Source organism: Arvicola amphibius, chromosome 4 (assembly GCF_903992535.2).
Source record: "Arvicola amphibius chromosome 4, mArvAmp1.2, whole genome shotgun sequence".
NCBI lineage: Eukaryota > Metazoa > Chordata > Mammalia > Rodentia > Cricetidae > Arvicola > Arvicola amphibius.
Window position 1 is genome coordinate 157272220 of NC_052050.1, and position 15885 is coordinate 157288104.

At 43.4% G+C, this 15885-nt stretch overlaps 1 protein-coding gene across 2 annotated transcripts in view; it reads left to right on the forward strand.

The window, feature by feature from the left end:
* Positions 1 to 657: 657 nt before the first annotated feature.
* Nalf1 (NALCN channel auxiliary factor 1) overlaps positions 658 to 15885 on the forward strand; it is a 462371-nt gene continuing 447143 nt past the window's right edge. The window contains exons 1-2 of one of the 2 annotated variants that reach the window (XM_038327915.1): positions 658 to 941; positions 993 to 1620. In XM_038327915.1, coding sequence (XP_038183843.1) covers positions 658 to 941; positions 993 to 1620 — 912 coding nt within the window. Of the gene's footprint in view, positions 1621 to 15885 lie in introns of both variants that reach the window. The other variant, XM_038327914.1, reaches the window with a different exon arrangement.

The window sequence follows — 15885 nt, forward strand, 5'->3', positions numbered from 1 at the left end:
CTCCGCCGGCGGCCGCCCAGGCTCGGGGCGCGGGGAGAGCCAGCGCGAAGTAGGCGCGGGAGGCGGAGGAGAAGCCAGCGACGGAGAGGAAGGAGGAGGAAGAGGAGGAGGAGGAGAGGAGGAGGGGAGGCGCTCCGGTCGCCGTCAGTGGGCAGCGGAGACGCGGCATGCCCCTGGCAGGGGAGAGCGGGCTGTCCTCAGCTGGGCCATGGGGACCCGCGCGCTGACAATGCCGGGGTGACAGGAGCAGCGCCAGCCACCCCGCCACCACCACCATCACCTCTCGCACTCAGCCTCCCCACCGGCCAGCACAGCACCAGCCTCCGCGTCTCTCTCTCTCTCTCTCTCTCTCTCTCTCTCTCTCTCTCTCTCTCTCTCTCTCTCTCTCTCTCTTATTGTCTCCCACTCTCCAGGGGATGGGGTCGGCTGATGATTAGATCGGAAGCAATATCTTTCTCTAAAGTATGGTAATATTTATGTAGAGAGAGAGAGAGAGAGAGAGAGAGAGAGAGAGAGAGAGAGAGAGAGAGAGAGAGAGAGAGAAAAAAAGGGAGGAGGGGATACGGAAATTAAACCCTTTAAGTCAATGCATATTGTGGTGACACCGGCACAGGAGCCCTCACGGTGGAGTCGGCCAGGGCTGTGCGTTCCCAAAATATGACCAGGGGTGCTTGGATGTGTCGGCAGTATGACGACGGCTTAAAAATCTGGTTGGCAGCACCCCGGGAGAACGAGAAACCGTTCATCGATTCAGAGCGGGCTCAGAAATGGCGACTGTCTCTGGCCTCTCTCTTGTTTTTCACAGTCCTGCTCTCTGATCACTTGTGGTTTTGCGCCGAGGCCAAGCTGACCCGGACCCGGGACAAAGAGCATCACCAACAGCAGCAGCAACAGCAACAGCAGCAACAGCAACAGCAGCAGCAACAGCAGCAGCAGCAGCAGCAACAGCAGCAGCAGCAGCGGCAGCAGCAGCGACAGCGGCAGCAGCAGAGGCAGCGGCAGCAGGAACCCTCCTGGCCCGCGCTCCTGGCCAGCATGGGGGAGTCCTCGCCCGCCGCCCAGGCACACAGACTCCTCTCCGCCTCCTCGTCCCCCACCCTGCCCCCCTCCCCGGGAGGCGGCGGCGGCGGCAGCAAGGGCAACCGAGGCAAGAACAACCGGAGCAGGGCTCTTTTTCTAGGAAACTCTGCCAAGCCGGTGTGGCGCCTGGAGACTTGTTACCCTCAGGGCGCCTCCTCCGGCCAGTGCTTCACCGTGGAGAGCGCGGAGTCGGTGTGCGCCAGGAACTGGAGTCGGGGGGCGGCCGCGGGGGAGGAGCAGTCGTCCAGGGGCTCTCGGCCAACTCCGTTGTGGAACTTGTCGGATTTTTACCTTTCGTTTTGTAATTCCTACACACTTTGGGAGTTGTTCTCGGGGCTGTCCAGCCCCAGCACTTTGAACTGCAGTTTGGACGTGGTGCTCACGGAGGGCGGTGAGATGACCACGTGTAGACAGTGCATCGAAGCTTACCAGGACTACGACCACCACGCGCAGGAGAAGTACGAAGAGTTTGAAAGTGTGCTGCATAAGTACTTACAGTCGGATGAGTACTCGGTGAAGTCATGTCCTGAGGACTGCAAGGTAGGGCCAATAAGTTCCTTTCCCCTTTACTGCGGCTTTTCGTCTGGTTCATGTGTTTACCTGGCTAGGGTTTTATAAGTTTAATCACGTTTGTATGGCTATAAGAACTTGACTCCCTGCTAGAGTTGGGGACAGCTGGTGGGTTCCTGTCAGTGTCCTTGGACTATCAGGGAAGTCCATCTTTTAAGACACCAAAGCCAAGCTTTTAGCTGCTTCTTCGAGCTATGCGGTTGGCTCAAACTCCCTTACTGCTTGTCGGGAGGATAGGGAGGGGAACACCGCACACAGGTAGTCAGAAGGGCTGGAGACAGGCATAGAGAAGACGGGTGGACCTGCCTACAATACTCCTCCACTTCTAACATATCTGAAGTTGGCTGACCACAGGAACAAGATAAAGTGTAACTGTTGCTATAGGGTGAAAACAGCCGAACGTTTGCATCTTATGAGTTTTATGGGGGTAGCTCTTGTTCCTCAGAAAGTCTGGAGGCCTGTTCTCCTTAAGACTCCTGTTTTCTCTTAGACATCTATGTAGTTATTGACCTAGGTGCAAAGCTGTTATTAGCTATCTACCAATCGATTCTCAATGTTAGGCTGGTAATCATACTACCTTATGTAATTGCTTTTATTTTGTTTTGTTTTTTCTTTGCATACTCTGACGAAATAGTAAAAATGACAAATCTTTGGTTCTATGAGTTAAAATTTGGGGAAATAATTAGTAACTTGTGTTATAGTCAGCAAGGACTCTGACCTTGCTGATTAGCAAAGGGGAAGTCTAGGAGAGTTTCTTGGACATTGGAGTATGCTACCCAGGGCTGCTGGCGGTGCTGCTGTCCGAGGTTCTGAAATGGGGCTTGCCCAAGGAGGCCTAGATATTGAAGGTACTGCAACGACCTTTCGCGCAAAGACCTGAGGACAGGATCTCCAGAGGTGGGAAGGTTAGTTTTATAAAGTAATTTCCGGAAGAGCACAAAAAAGTTGCGTTGTTTTTCAAATGAAATAAGACACCATAACTTCATCCTTTGCCTACCTCCTCAATCCCATGTGCTCAGAGAGCCTCCTTCACTTGCTTTCTATGGGGGAGGGGGGGGGTCAAGTGTCATATTGATCAAAGGGTCTGTAATGCTTTGACCCAGGGATCTTATTTTAAGACAGATCAAGAGCCACACATGACAGCCGAGCCAAACTTACACTGACCTTGCTCATGTTTTTTCTTCCTTCCTTTCTTTCTTCCTTCCTTCCTTTCTTTTCCTTTTTCTTTTTTAAGATCAGAAACTTGAACTGGAATTCAAAATCGTCAGTTTATCGCATTAACCGAGATTTCACTTCAGTGGATAAGCCAATATTTAAGTTCTCTATGTATGTTTTATCCACTCCTAGGAAGTAAAATCAGCTCTAGGGATAGAAACTCACAGTGGACGACTGACGCACGTACTGCATTGCTATTTATCCTGACTGGATTGTCGTATAAGCATAAAGATAAAGAAATGATAATTCTACTGCCAGTGAAAGTGTGGCATAGATTCCAATAATTTTGAGTAAAGAACAATGGCAAAAACTTGCATTTCTGTAAGCCCTCATCGGCACGTCATGCGATTTTAATTTCCTTAGCTCAGGATTTAAGAGGGAGTCTGTGCTGTCAAAGGACCACAGCCATTCTCTACCTTAGTGGAAGTGTCCAAACACATGGAGGGTTTCTTTTTCTCTTCATCTTCATTAATTCCCAGCATGGAGTTTATTTCAACAATAGAAAGGTCTACTGTAAATATTCTGTGACGTCATGAGACACTCGAAGATTATATTTATATTGTGTATATATTATAATATTGTGTATATTATATGTATATTCTGGATAAAGTAGAAATTTGTTAACACTATAAAACTCTTAGCTCTTTTAAATAATTCCTCTTCACATTGAAAAGTAAACATGGATGCCTGTATTTCTCAGTGCAACAGAATTTATTGCTGGAGATGCCTTGATGCCTTGCATTCATTTCTAAGTGGTAGAGAAGAGGCAAATTACTTTGCCAGTCAGTAGGATATACTAATTTCACAATAGATGCTTTTAGCTTAAGGCACTAGTGCTCTTGGTTTAAGGTAAATGAACCAACTGGTTGTAGGTAGAAAATGATATGTGCATATTTCCTTTCTTCGGTGAATAATCTCTCTGATTCTGAAACAGTCATACATATCTTCCTACAAAAATATAAAAGACAGTTTAAAGAATTTGTTGATTTTGGTGCTTGTAACTGACTTTTTGAAAGCATTGTCTTATTTTACTGTAATTGCAATTACCAAATGCCTATTGTCAGGAGCTTGCTTCAGATTCATGCAACCCCCCCCATCTTATTTTTTTTGGCAGTTACAAAGCCAGGGATAGGCTAAAAGGATAGGCTATCTAAAAATGTAAGCTAAGTAAACGCATTGTGTATCTATAATTGCTAGCATGCTCATATAATACAATTTTAGTTGTTTATAAATATACTTACTATAGATAAGCTCTATAGCATCCTGTTAGGGTTAGAAATTAGGGGTATTCATATTTTAGGAGAAACACATTGCTTTTTTTAAAGCTGATATTTAATAACTTTTTCAGTTAAGATGTATTATTTCATATTCTCCCCCATTGGAAATCCATTCTATGAAATAAGAAGTCATTAAATTAAAATTTTATGTAACATTTCTTAACAAGCTTTTCTGATCACTTATGCATTTTAAGAAGCCTTAAATCACATCTAATATAATTATATGACTTGAAAGTGAACATTACAGTATATACCAGTGACTACACCATGCTGGGGGATGGGGCAGGAGGATTACAAATTCCAGGCTAACATGGGCCGTTAATCAGCTTATGGTTTGTTTTGTTTTATTTTGTTTTTTTAATTGTCTTGAATTCATAATAAGTACAGACCAAATACAGCCAATTTACTTTTAAAATTCCTTGCTTTGTAACGTATTAGAAAACTAATCTGTACTCTGGTGTGCTTTTAAACATCGTAATAAATAGTTGGTCTCACTTTTTTTTATAAAAAGCAAATATTTGCATTTATGAAGAAATGCACATATATAAATATATAACTTAAACTTTGCCATTTAAGGTCCTTTGATTGTATAAATCAGGCAGCAAAGTTGTGGGTAATTTTCTCTGTAGTTTATGGCAGCATTCAAAACAGCATCTTTAGCATATTAAAGAATATGACAAACGTGCTGAAATTTTCACGTTACAGACAATATAAAAATGACATTTTCTCAGCTCCAATTTACAAATATATGCCATTTTTTATGCATGACTTTTACAAGATTTTTCTCTTCTAATCACACTTCTTGTTTTTTCTTCTAAGTACTGAGCATTCTAGAGAATGCATTCTATGAAAATGAGGTTTGAGAGTATATGCATGTTTGTGTTACATGTGAGCTTCCGTTGCTACTGACATTATTTACTTAACACTTTCAGATACTTGATGAAAGAACACAGGTTTATTCTAATGTAGGTCATGGCAAAGTCTAAAACCCAGTTATGTCTGTATAAATTCTAGTCTTCATGCTGCCAAACATGCATGGACGCTCATTATTTTATTTTTACAATCTAATATTTAAGCTAGTGAACTGCTTATATTTAGCAGATACAGACTGCAAAACACCTCATGAATATTAAGGACTTGAAGCTTCCCTAATACTTTGGAGTTTTTTTTTTTTTTTTTTTTTTTTGGATCTGAACTGCTCACAGAATCATCTGGTTTGAGGTCACTGAGTCTGAATTCTGTGCTGTGGACTTTGCATACAAATGAGGAAACAAAACAGTTCTTGAGGGGACTAAAGAAATACCTGGGAAGAGAGACCCTCAGCTTAAGACCTTGAATTTCCCCCATCAGACTGGCCTGTGGGCATGTCTGTGTGGCATTTTCTTGATTAGTAATTGAAGTAGGGGGGCACAGTTGGAAGCACCATCCCAAGGCAGTTGAGGTCTTGGGCTGCACAAGAAAGAGAGATGGATTGTGAGTTTGATTGCTAGCCGGTAAGCTGTGCTCTCCCGCGGTCTCTGCTTCAGTTCCTGCTTCCAGTTTCCTTCCTTGAGTTCCTGCTCTGATTTTCTTGACGATGCTCTGAGACACAGTGATGTAATAAACCTTTATACCCTCACATTGGATTAGGTCAGTGTTCTATCACAACAGCAGGAATGCAAGCCAGATCGGCTCTTCATCCTTCTTATTTTAATGTTATGTCTGTAAGTTCCAAGGGAAAGTTTTTAAAACATAATCATTTTAGTTTACGTGTCTGTGCATGTGCCTGAGTGTACATATGCACACCGTGTGCATTCAGGATTCCACACGGGCCGGAGGAGGCGCTCAGTGTCCTGGAGCTGGGGTCAAGGTCCTCTGCAAACGCAGAAAGTGTTCCTAAGAACCTGGCCACTCTCTCCAGCCCTGAACACTGCCTTCATTCCAAGTCTGAACTTTCAGCATTGCTTTGCCGTTCGTAGCGACTGTGCACATGTCACTCTTTAGAGGATGGAGAACACATCTAAGAATAGATCTTCATTTGCATTCTGCTACTTTATTATTATTCTCTGTTATGTCCGTAATTGAATGGGTCTTCTGCGGGATCAGGTAGTCTGGCCATGCAGATGAATAGGACCATTTTAAAGTCAAAGATACCATCATAATCATTTTATGACTCAGATTTATGTTTTTTTTTAAAGAAATATGTTTGCAGCATGCAGTTGCTGATCTATCACTGGCCTTTCCCTCCTTGTAGAAAACGCTTCACAATGCGCATTAATGCACAGTGTCTGCAGTGTTCCAGGCCAAGAGGTGTGTTTTTACTCCAGACTTGTAACTGGGTCAGATTAGCAGCTATATAGGACATAACCTAGATGTTCATGTATGTTGGTTTTAATCACTTTTGTTGAATGAGGTCGATTTCTGCTTATGCAAGGAGAATTAAAGCAAGGAAATAGGAAACCAAGCAGAGACCCAAACCTCACACCCCTTCATGTGGAAAAATCACAATCCACTGTGATTGCCTTTCCTGCTAAACCTAGTCTACAAGAACAAAGTATAAGTATCTATTTCAAGGGACAGAATGTTTAGGGTTATATGAGCTGTTGCTTGAATTTAATTTCTCATAAAATCAAGCCAATCTTATAATGACTAAGCCCCAAGCACTTTGCTGTTCCTGTAGGCTTAGGTCATAAAGTTATTTCTTTACTATCACTGGACATAGACTGCAGATCAGTATTTGTGGGGCCATGTTGGAGGATCGTCTGGTGTCTAGAGATTCTACTGGCAATTATCTGGCGTCATGTGCTTGGGCTTGTTCAAACTTTAACCAGTGATTAGAAGGCTCTGCCCAATTCTTTTGGTGCTTGTATCTCCATCGTGCATAACAGTCATAGTAAAAGTGGAACTAGCCAGATACACTGTGGAAATGTAACACATACAGACATAGGATAAGGAATGAAAGTGAGAAGGTTGAGCAAGTAAATGTCAGCTACCTGATGCAGGGAGGCAATGAGGCAGAAGCAACCTTGGAGCTAAGGAGATGCCTGGGTGTGGAAAGGCGGCCCTGATGACTGGCTTCCTGCTGGGCCAAGTCGTCATATCCATGGGCACAGGGATGTGGAGACTGAGTGACAATATTTGAGATGCTCCAACTTCATTATTTCTGCTTCTAACTTCTATTTCTGCTTCAAACGTACAACATCCAGGCTTTACTGAAAGTATCCGGCTGCTTTTCAAGGTAACGTGTTGGCCTCCTGCGGTACTTCATCTGCTCATCTCATCAAGTCAGAGGAATTACTCATTTTTGACTCTTTTTTTTAAACATTGATAAGTTATATTTTCTTTCTTTTTTGTTTTTTCTATAGCAGTTCTGTAAGTATTTGACACCCATATACAGTCTTTTATAAGACACACACTGCTAATGAACACAGATTGATTCCAAGCTTAGTTTAGGAAATATTTTCTTTCTTAACAGAGCCTGTTCCCTCTGCAAGGGATTAAAAATAACCATCATTTTGATCATATATTTAATATAGTTTCCGTAATGAATAATTTTAATTTGCTCTCAGGTTTGATTTCAAAATAAGATAAGTTTATCATATGTCCTTTCTTAGTAGGCAGTGAACGATATAAGAAATACATTATACTAGATGCATGGAAATATTTAATTTTTAAGTAATGATGGTGGATCCCTGGGCTTCCTTTTGTCTTATTCTAGATTCAGTTATTTATAAACAAAATGATCCCACGTGGTAGAAATCTTATGGGACATTGATATTCCTTTCACATTTAAGGACAGCTTCACTCTTGTTAATGATGTGTCCATCCTTGTGTGGGGTGAGTGAACATAGTCATCATTTCTAGATGTGTTCAGGAAGCCTCTGTGCTCCAGAGAAGAAATGGTTCCCATTAACACTGTGAAGCTGATGGCTTTTAGCCTCCTTCCTCTCTATTTCCTGTCTCCCTTGTTGTTCTGGTTTCTTGCTGTCACCTGATATGTCCTTGCCTGCCACTTGGAAATTCAGCTACATGCCCCACAGTCTCATGGGAAGTCCAAAGTTTAGAATTCTTTCTTCTCTGCAGCTCCCTTCAGAAATGGTGGGTCTCTTTCCTACTGAAGTGCCACTGACATTGTTAGTACATTGAACTAAGCTGTGAAGGGTGGTGGAGACATGGAACTCACAGACCACACTGCTAATGACCCAGACACTTAAGAGTTAGGAGCAGCCAACAGGGCTCAGAACTTCTTAGAAATCAGAAACGATTTTTATTGCATTCAGTCTCCATGTCTGCCTTGTGAGATAAACCTGTGGTTGGTTGGCTTTATTAGTATTGACTTCTGGTGAGGCAAAATAGCATATGTCAAAATCATTTACCTCTTCCACCTCTTTCCACATAAAAGAAAACCAAGAGAAAGAAGAGGAAGAGAAAGAAAGGGGTTCCCCTTTCTCTTTTAAGGGCATGCTCCTGAGGTCCAGAAAATCTTCCCTAGAGTTCATCTCTTGAAGTTTCCACCATTTTCCAACCAGCCTAGGCCTGGAATCAAGCTTTTAGAGCATGGATCTTGGGAAATCCAAACTTGAGATAAAGAAAAATAGTTTTGAGAAAGAAATAAAATTATTCAAGATGTTATACACTGCAGAAGGGACATTTAGGTCAGGGAGGAGCTGGTGAGACAGTTTAGTGGTAAAGGTGTTCGCTGCCCAGACTGACCACCTCAGTTCAATGCCTAGATCCTATGTTATGGAGGAGGAACATAAACTTCACAAGCTGTCCTCTGAGCTCCACTTCTGTGCTGTGGGTATTGCACATGCACACACACACACACACACACACACACACACACACACTTTTTAAAATTATCCCAATTAATTTAGCAATTGGGTCTTGATGGCATTACACTCGTAGATTTAGTGAATGAGAAGAATAGAGGCCAAGGGTGGTGGGTGAAGATGGAAGTTGCCAGTGAATGAAGACCAACCCAGCTACTTTCTTTAAGTTTGTCACGGAAAAGAGAGAATAAGTGGACATCAGCTTCATTGAAGAAACAACTTACAATGAAATGAACCTGATACTTACAGCTATTGACCTAGACCAGGGTGGGGAGTTGGAAGAACTGTATTCATCAAAGTAGATGGTTTTATATCTCCACCATTGCTAAAGCTTTTGGGGAGGGAGGATCACACACTCTTTAACATCCAGACTCCTTCTTACCACTAGGCCTTTAAGAGGAACGGTAATTTACTTGCAGTAGTCCAGAAAATAAATATAGTCTCAATTAGAATATGCTTCAAGCAAATATACATCTCATTTCAGAATAATAGGAAATACTGAATGGTGTTAAGCAATGGATCAGCCACTGTGTAGCTGACTTAGTTCTCACTTTCATCATTTGCTGCTTCCATGACACTGCCCAAGTGACCAACAACAGAGGCTCTAGCCAGCCTCTTTCATAAAGCTGTGCCTTTGTTAGGGATTGTGTTGCTGTGAAGAGACGTCTCATGACCACAGCAACTCTTACAAGGGAAAACATCTAATTGGGGTGGCCCATTTTCAGTTTAAGAGGTTCAGTCCATTGTCATCATTCATCCTCGTCCTCATGGTGGGGAGTTTTGCTGGCATGCAGGCAGACATGGTGCTGGCGAAGTACATCTTGTGGACAACAGGAAATTGACTGTGCACAGGAAACCTCAAAGCCCACCCCCACAGAGACACACTTCCTCCAACAAGGCCACACCCACTCCAACAAAGCCACACCTCCTAATAGTGCCACTTCCCATGAGCTTATTGGGGCCAATTACATTCAAACTACCACAGTGTGTTTCTTGTTTATATGAGCTCATTTAACTAGGATAGAGTGATGCCCCGTAAGTCGTAACAAGTCATGAAAACTAATGTCGTCCTCACCGGAGGTCTTAGGAGCTTTCTGGTCACTCGTTTGCAGGTTTCATAAGTAGACATTTCATCACACGCAATGGAATCCTGAGCTATTGTGCAGGACTACATTCTTCTTTCTGAGAAAATGACTGAATTATTTAATAACTCTCAAATAAAATGTTAAACAAAAGCTCAGATGGAATAAAAGAGTTGCAGTCTATGTATTTCAGATTGGAAATGAACACAAGCTCTATTTCAGCCTGAACAGATCCTGTAGGCAAGCTAAGCAAGACCATCTAGGGAGGAACGATGAGGAAGATCGGGGTCTTATCCACAACCTCCTCAACTTGAGGGTAAGAATAATCTTGAGGGAGCCGGGTGGTGGTGGCACACACCTTTAATCCCAGCACTTGGGAGGCAGAGGCAGGCAGATCTCTGGGAGATCAAGACCAGCCTGGTCTACATGAGCTAGTTCCAGAACAGGCTCCCAAATTACAGAGAAACCCTGTCTCAAAAAGTCAAAAACAAACAAACAAAAAAGAATAGCTTTGAGGGCAGCCTTGGGTGGGGCATCTTACTAGAAACTGAAAGGTCAGAGCATCTGGATTCATTTTTAAAGACGGTGTACTGAACTTTGACCTCCTATATTTACATAGTATTTGCTAAATTCTGTGTTCTGCACTGTAGCGCACACACAGGCACTCCATTCGTAATAATTAGTATTCTTTTGACTAGAGATGGCCTTGGCTTTGAACCAGACTCACTGGACATGGTAGCTACAGCATGTGCCAGAGTACAGGGGACAAAGTGGAGTCAAAAAAAAGACTATCCTCTGCTCCATGGATGCGGTGAAGCTTTCCATGAGGAAACAAAGATGCAACAAGACACGGTGACAGGAGACAGGCGTCACCCAGGAGAAGTTTGCTATCTGTGCTTCCAGCGTGGTTCCAAGGACACGGAAGGGTCTTTCTAGGTGCAGCGCAGTCCACAGAAAGCAAAGGGTTCTGTGGATGGACCTGGTGCATAGGGATGCTGGGAGGGAATCAGGAGCAAATGAGATGAGACCTGTCCAGTATGACCCTTGATAGCGTCTTTGCTTGGACTATCTGGTTGCTTGATAGTCTCAATTATTCCTTCTGACACTTTCTCCACACAGTAAGGACCCCACAGTGTGAACTGTGCAATAAGAATGCCATTGGCAGCCCCAGGCAAAGATGAGAGTCCTTCACAGGGATAAACGAGCAGTTTTCTTAGTCTAATGACCATTTTTCTTCATCTTTTACCATTCTCGTTCCTGGCAATAGCACTTAGTTCTGAAAAGGGCAGGTCACAGCAATGTCAATATAACATTATCCTCTGTTTCCTGTTCATCTATTTATTTGGTCTGAATATTTTAAAAGCTAGCAAACCAAGCATATATTCCTGTCCTGGGAGAGGGAGGAACTGAGGGTAACTCATAAGTGAACATCTGAGTGACACAGTCCTTCTTCCCTTGTGCTCATATTGATCACTGTTATATTCTCAAACATTCCTCTGGAGCATGTATGACCCAGTGCCATGGTGGCACTGGGATAGAAAAGTTTGATCTTTCCCCTATGCTTTCCTACATTTATCTTGACATACTAATTCAATCCTATAGCTATTTCTCTGTGGAGTCAGCAAGACTGAAATCACTTTATAAGGAATTACACTCTCTTATTGGTTCCTTGCAATCAACAAATCACATAAAGGCAACCCAAGAAAATATATCCACTTTATTTAATTTTAATATTTTTAGAGAATGCCATGCATGAGTATTGTGTTTCCTGCCCTTTTCTCTCTCACTTCTAGCTTCTTCTGTGCCTGCCAATTCCCTCTTAGATTATTGACTTCTTTACATATTACTGTCACACACACACACACACACACACACACACACACACACACACACCCTCCTGATCCATTTAGTGTTGTTCTCTTGCACATGCGTTTTTAGGGCTGACCACTTGGGACTGGATAACCTTTGGAGATTCTTCCTCCCTCATTAGCCAGTAGCTCTTCAACCAGGTGTGGGGCCGTGTCAGACCTTCTCCATTCACACTGACATACCGATTGGTGCACTAGTATGTAAGTTCTATTTGGGCGACTCTGTTGTCCAGATGTCACGGTGACACCTTCCTTGTCCTGCACAGAAGACCCTACCTTCCACGAGGCGATTTAAACCAGCCCCATATGACTAAATGCCAGATGGTAGTGGGTTGAAAGTCTGGCTCTGTCATGAGTCATCCCCCACGAAACAGTCGACATCAGGGGCCAAGTTAGCTTTCCTCAGCAAATGGGAGACCTAGCACGGAGAGAGGTTAAAGAATGTGCGAGGACCTCATAGTTCAGCACAGCAGATGAAGGATTCCTCACAGTTTATCACAGCAGGCCAAGGATTTCAGCCGACTATCATTTGGCTCTCAGTCACGGGGGACTGGTTTTAAATTATATTTATTGTCTGTTTTGGCACCAGCCGTGTGTTTATGATCATTTGGGTTTTGGTTTGTTTGTTTGTTTGGGAGGAAATGAAACAGATGGACTGGAGGATCGCAGCGGGAGTGGATGGGACAGAAATCAGTTCACATGTAAGAGTGAAGAACTTGCCTTTTCAGGTTTCAGCAGTGTTCCTGTTGCATCAACTTGAGGTCAGAAATTCAAGTGTTGCAGACATTAGAAGGGTCCAGGCCATTTGTCCCAGTGAGGGGATTGCTGGGAAGAAGCAAAGAGTGAGTGTCTAACTACGAGCGTCTACTGAGTCTTTTCCTAGGCAGTTACCTCCCGCTCAGACTTCTCTGAGAATAGTCATGACGTCACATACTTTGAGCCCTCAGCACTGCTTGAACACTAAGTGGGAAGCAAACACTGGAGACTTTATCCCAACCTCAGGAAGCAGCTCTCGTCCAAACCATGCTTTTGCTAGTCTAGTTGACATGCCTGGCAGAGATCTTGAACTTGATTTCCAGAGGGGATTTTGTTTTTAAAGGCAATGAGGATAAGTTCACCCTTAAGAATCAGAGAAGCTGTTAAAAGTCATCTGGGAAAAACAAATATTTTTTAAAAGGTCAGTCTGAATTTGAAAATGCGCAGGGACAGGATTCTTCTGCCTAGAATGAGCACTGGCTGCTCTAGGCCACGAGGTAAGAACTGGTCCACACGTAAGCCTCCCGAGACATTGGCATCCTGCCGCAATGTAAGCAATACAGTGGGGGAAAGTCAGGCAACTCACACAGTGCTCCGGGAGTGTTTCGTCTGCTCTGCTCCGTGGGATGTCTAGAAGTGAGAGTGTTTGTGTGTCTTGTCTGCCATTTATATTTGAGAATTTCACACATAAGCACTCTATTTACATATTTGAACCCACCTTTTACCCTGGCCCAACTCTTCATATACTCCTCTTGCTCTCCTCCAAATCCATGTCTCTTTCTTTCAAGTTATTATTGTTACATGTATAAATGAATGTGCATATGTGTCTATGTGTGCGTGTGTATGAATATATATAACCTACTGCATCCACCTAGTGTTGCTTGTATTTATGTGTGTTTAGTATTGACCACTTGAGATTGGGTAGGGTTTCTATTACTGTGACAAAACACCATGACCCAAAGGCAGGGTGGGAAGGAAGGGTTTATTTGGCTTATACTTCCATATTGTTGTTCACTCTCAAAGGAAGTCAAGGAAAGAACTAAAAACGGGACAGAACCTGGAGGCAGGAGCTGATGCAGAGACCATAGAGGGGTGCTACTTAGTGGCTTGCCACTCCTAGCTTGCTCAGTCTATTTTCTTATAGAACCACCAGCCCTGGCATGACACCACCCACAATGGGGTGGGCCCTTTCCCATCAATAACGGATTAAGACAATGTCCTACAGGTTTTCCTACAGCCTGATCTTATGGAGGTATTTTCTCTCCTCACTCCCCACTACTCTTTATATTTATTGAAAATAGGGTCTTCTCTTACAAAATGTACCCCAGTCACAATTTATCCTCCCTCTATTCCTGCTAGATTCCCCAATCTCTCCTCTGCCCAGGTACCCTCCTCCTTCATTTCTTCTCCAGAAAAGAGCAGATCTCCAAGAGATAACAGCCAAGCAGGACAAAACAAGAAACAATAAGACATAGTGCAATTCAATAGGAGGAAAAGAGTCCCAAGAACAGACAAAAGAGTCAAAAATGTACCCGCTCCCACTGTTAGGAGTCTCACAAAACCATCAAGCTAACAACCATAACATATAGGCAGAGAGGACCTGGTGCAGGCTCATGTAGGAGCCCATGTGAGCCCTGCTTAGTTGATTTGGTTCAATAGGCCATATTCTCCTGGTGACCCCCATCCTCTCTGACTCCAACAGTCTTTCCTCCCCCCTCTTTCATGAGGTTCCCCAATCTCTGAAGGGAGGGAGCTGATGGTAACCTCCAGTTTAGACTCTCTCTATGTATAATGTCTGACTGTGGGTCTGTTCCCATCTGTTGCTATGGGAAACTTCTGATGATGCCTGGACAAGGCACCAATCTATGAGGGTAGCAGAATACCATTAGAAATCATGCTGCTGTTTTTTTTTTTTTTTTTTTTTTTTTTTTTTTTTTTTTTTTTTTTTTTTTTTTTTTGCCTGTCATGCTTGGTTCTAAGCTACATCTCTGAGCTATCCAGTCCCCAGTTATTGGATAGCTAGGCTGTGTAAGCATGGGCTCTCATTGTGTGGGCCTCAGGTTAAACCAAACATTGGCTACTCTCACAAGTTCTGCACAACCATTGCCCAGCAAATCTTGCAGACAGGCCAGATTGTAGGTGAGGGGTTTCGTGGCTCAGTTGGTGTCTAGGTTTTTCTTTCTGTAGCCTGTAGCCTCTTTCTTTTTGTCTCACCAAAGAAACTAAAAAAGTCTCCATGCAGGCACCATTTTGACCTCTCTAGGCTCAACAAGCTGTGTGGATATTGTACTTAGCCATGGGGTATCACTGTCAGTTTTCAGAGAGCAGCCTCTGTCCTAGCGTTGACCTGGGTTGTTTAGAGGCCTCTACTGCGCCTCCTCAACCAACGGCTCAACTGAATGTAACCCAGTCTCACCTCTGGAAGTCTTGCCTGGCTCCATATGGCCAGTTGAGATTCCGTATAGGAGTCCTCATTAGGGTAACCCTCATGGATTTCAGTGGACTAGGTTTCCACCCCACCTCCCAAACGTCCCTTCCCAGTTCCAACTGCCTGTCCCCACACTTTCCCTCACTCCCCTCACCTGATCCCTTCTACTCTTTTTGCCACCAGAGTCATATTCTTACTGAGATTCCCTCCGCTCCAATGACTTTAGTTTGTGTCAAGTTGACAGAAAGCTACCCAACACACCTCGCAACCGCTGTTGATTGCTTGTAGTTCTTCATCCTGGGCAGGGACACCTTGTGAAATTCCCCCTGTCCACACTGGCATGTCAACTGGTACTGCCATGACACCTGCCTTGTTTAGGCAACCGTATTGGTTGATATTTGATATGTACCAATTCCTCTTGATGTCTAGAAGACACTGTCTTGGATCAAACATCTTGTTCTTATACTCTTTGTTTTCTTCTCTGATTTTTCTCTGAGCCTCAGGTGTAGGGATTACCTAGTAAATGTATCACGTCGGGATGGCCACCTCCTACAACCTTTTGTTCTCTGTTTTTATCAGCTGTGAATCTCTTCATTTTTGAAGTTGTCAGTTATTCAGTTATGCGGCCAACAATGTGATTTTTCTCCACCCCAGGAACTGGATTCTTGAAATCATTAGAAAATTTGATTAGCTTTAGGCATATTTTTGTCCTTATGACTAGGCCTGGGTTTCCACCACTACTTTTTATCTTCCCTCCTTCAAGTCTTCCTTTCCCATTTTCATTTTTTCCTCTTTTAT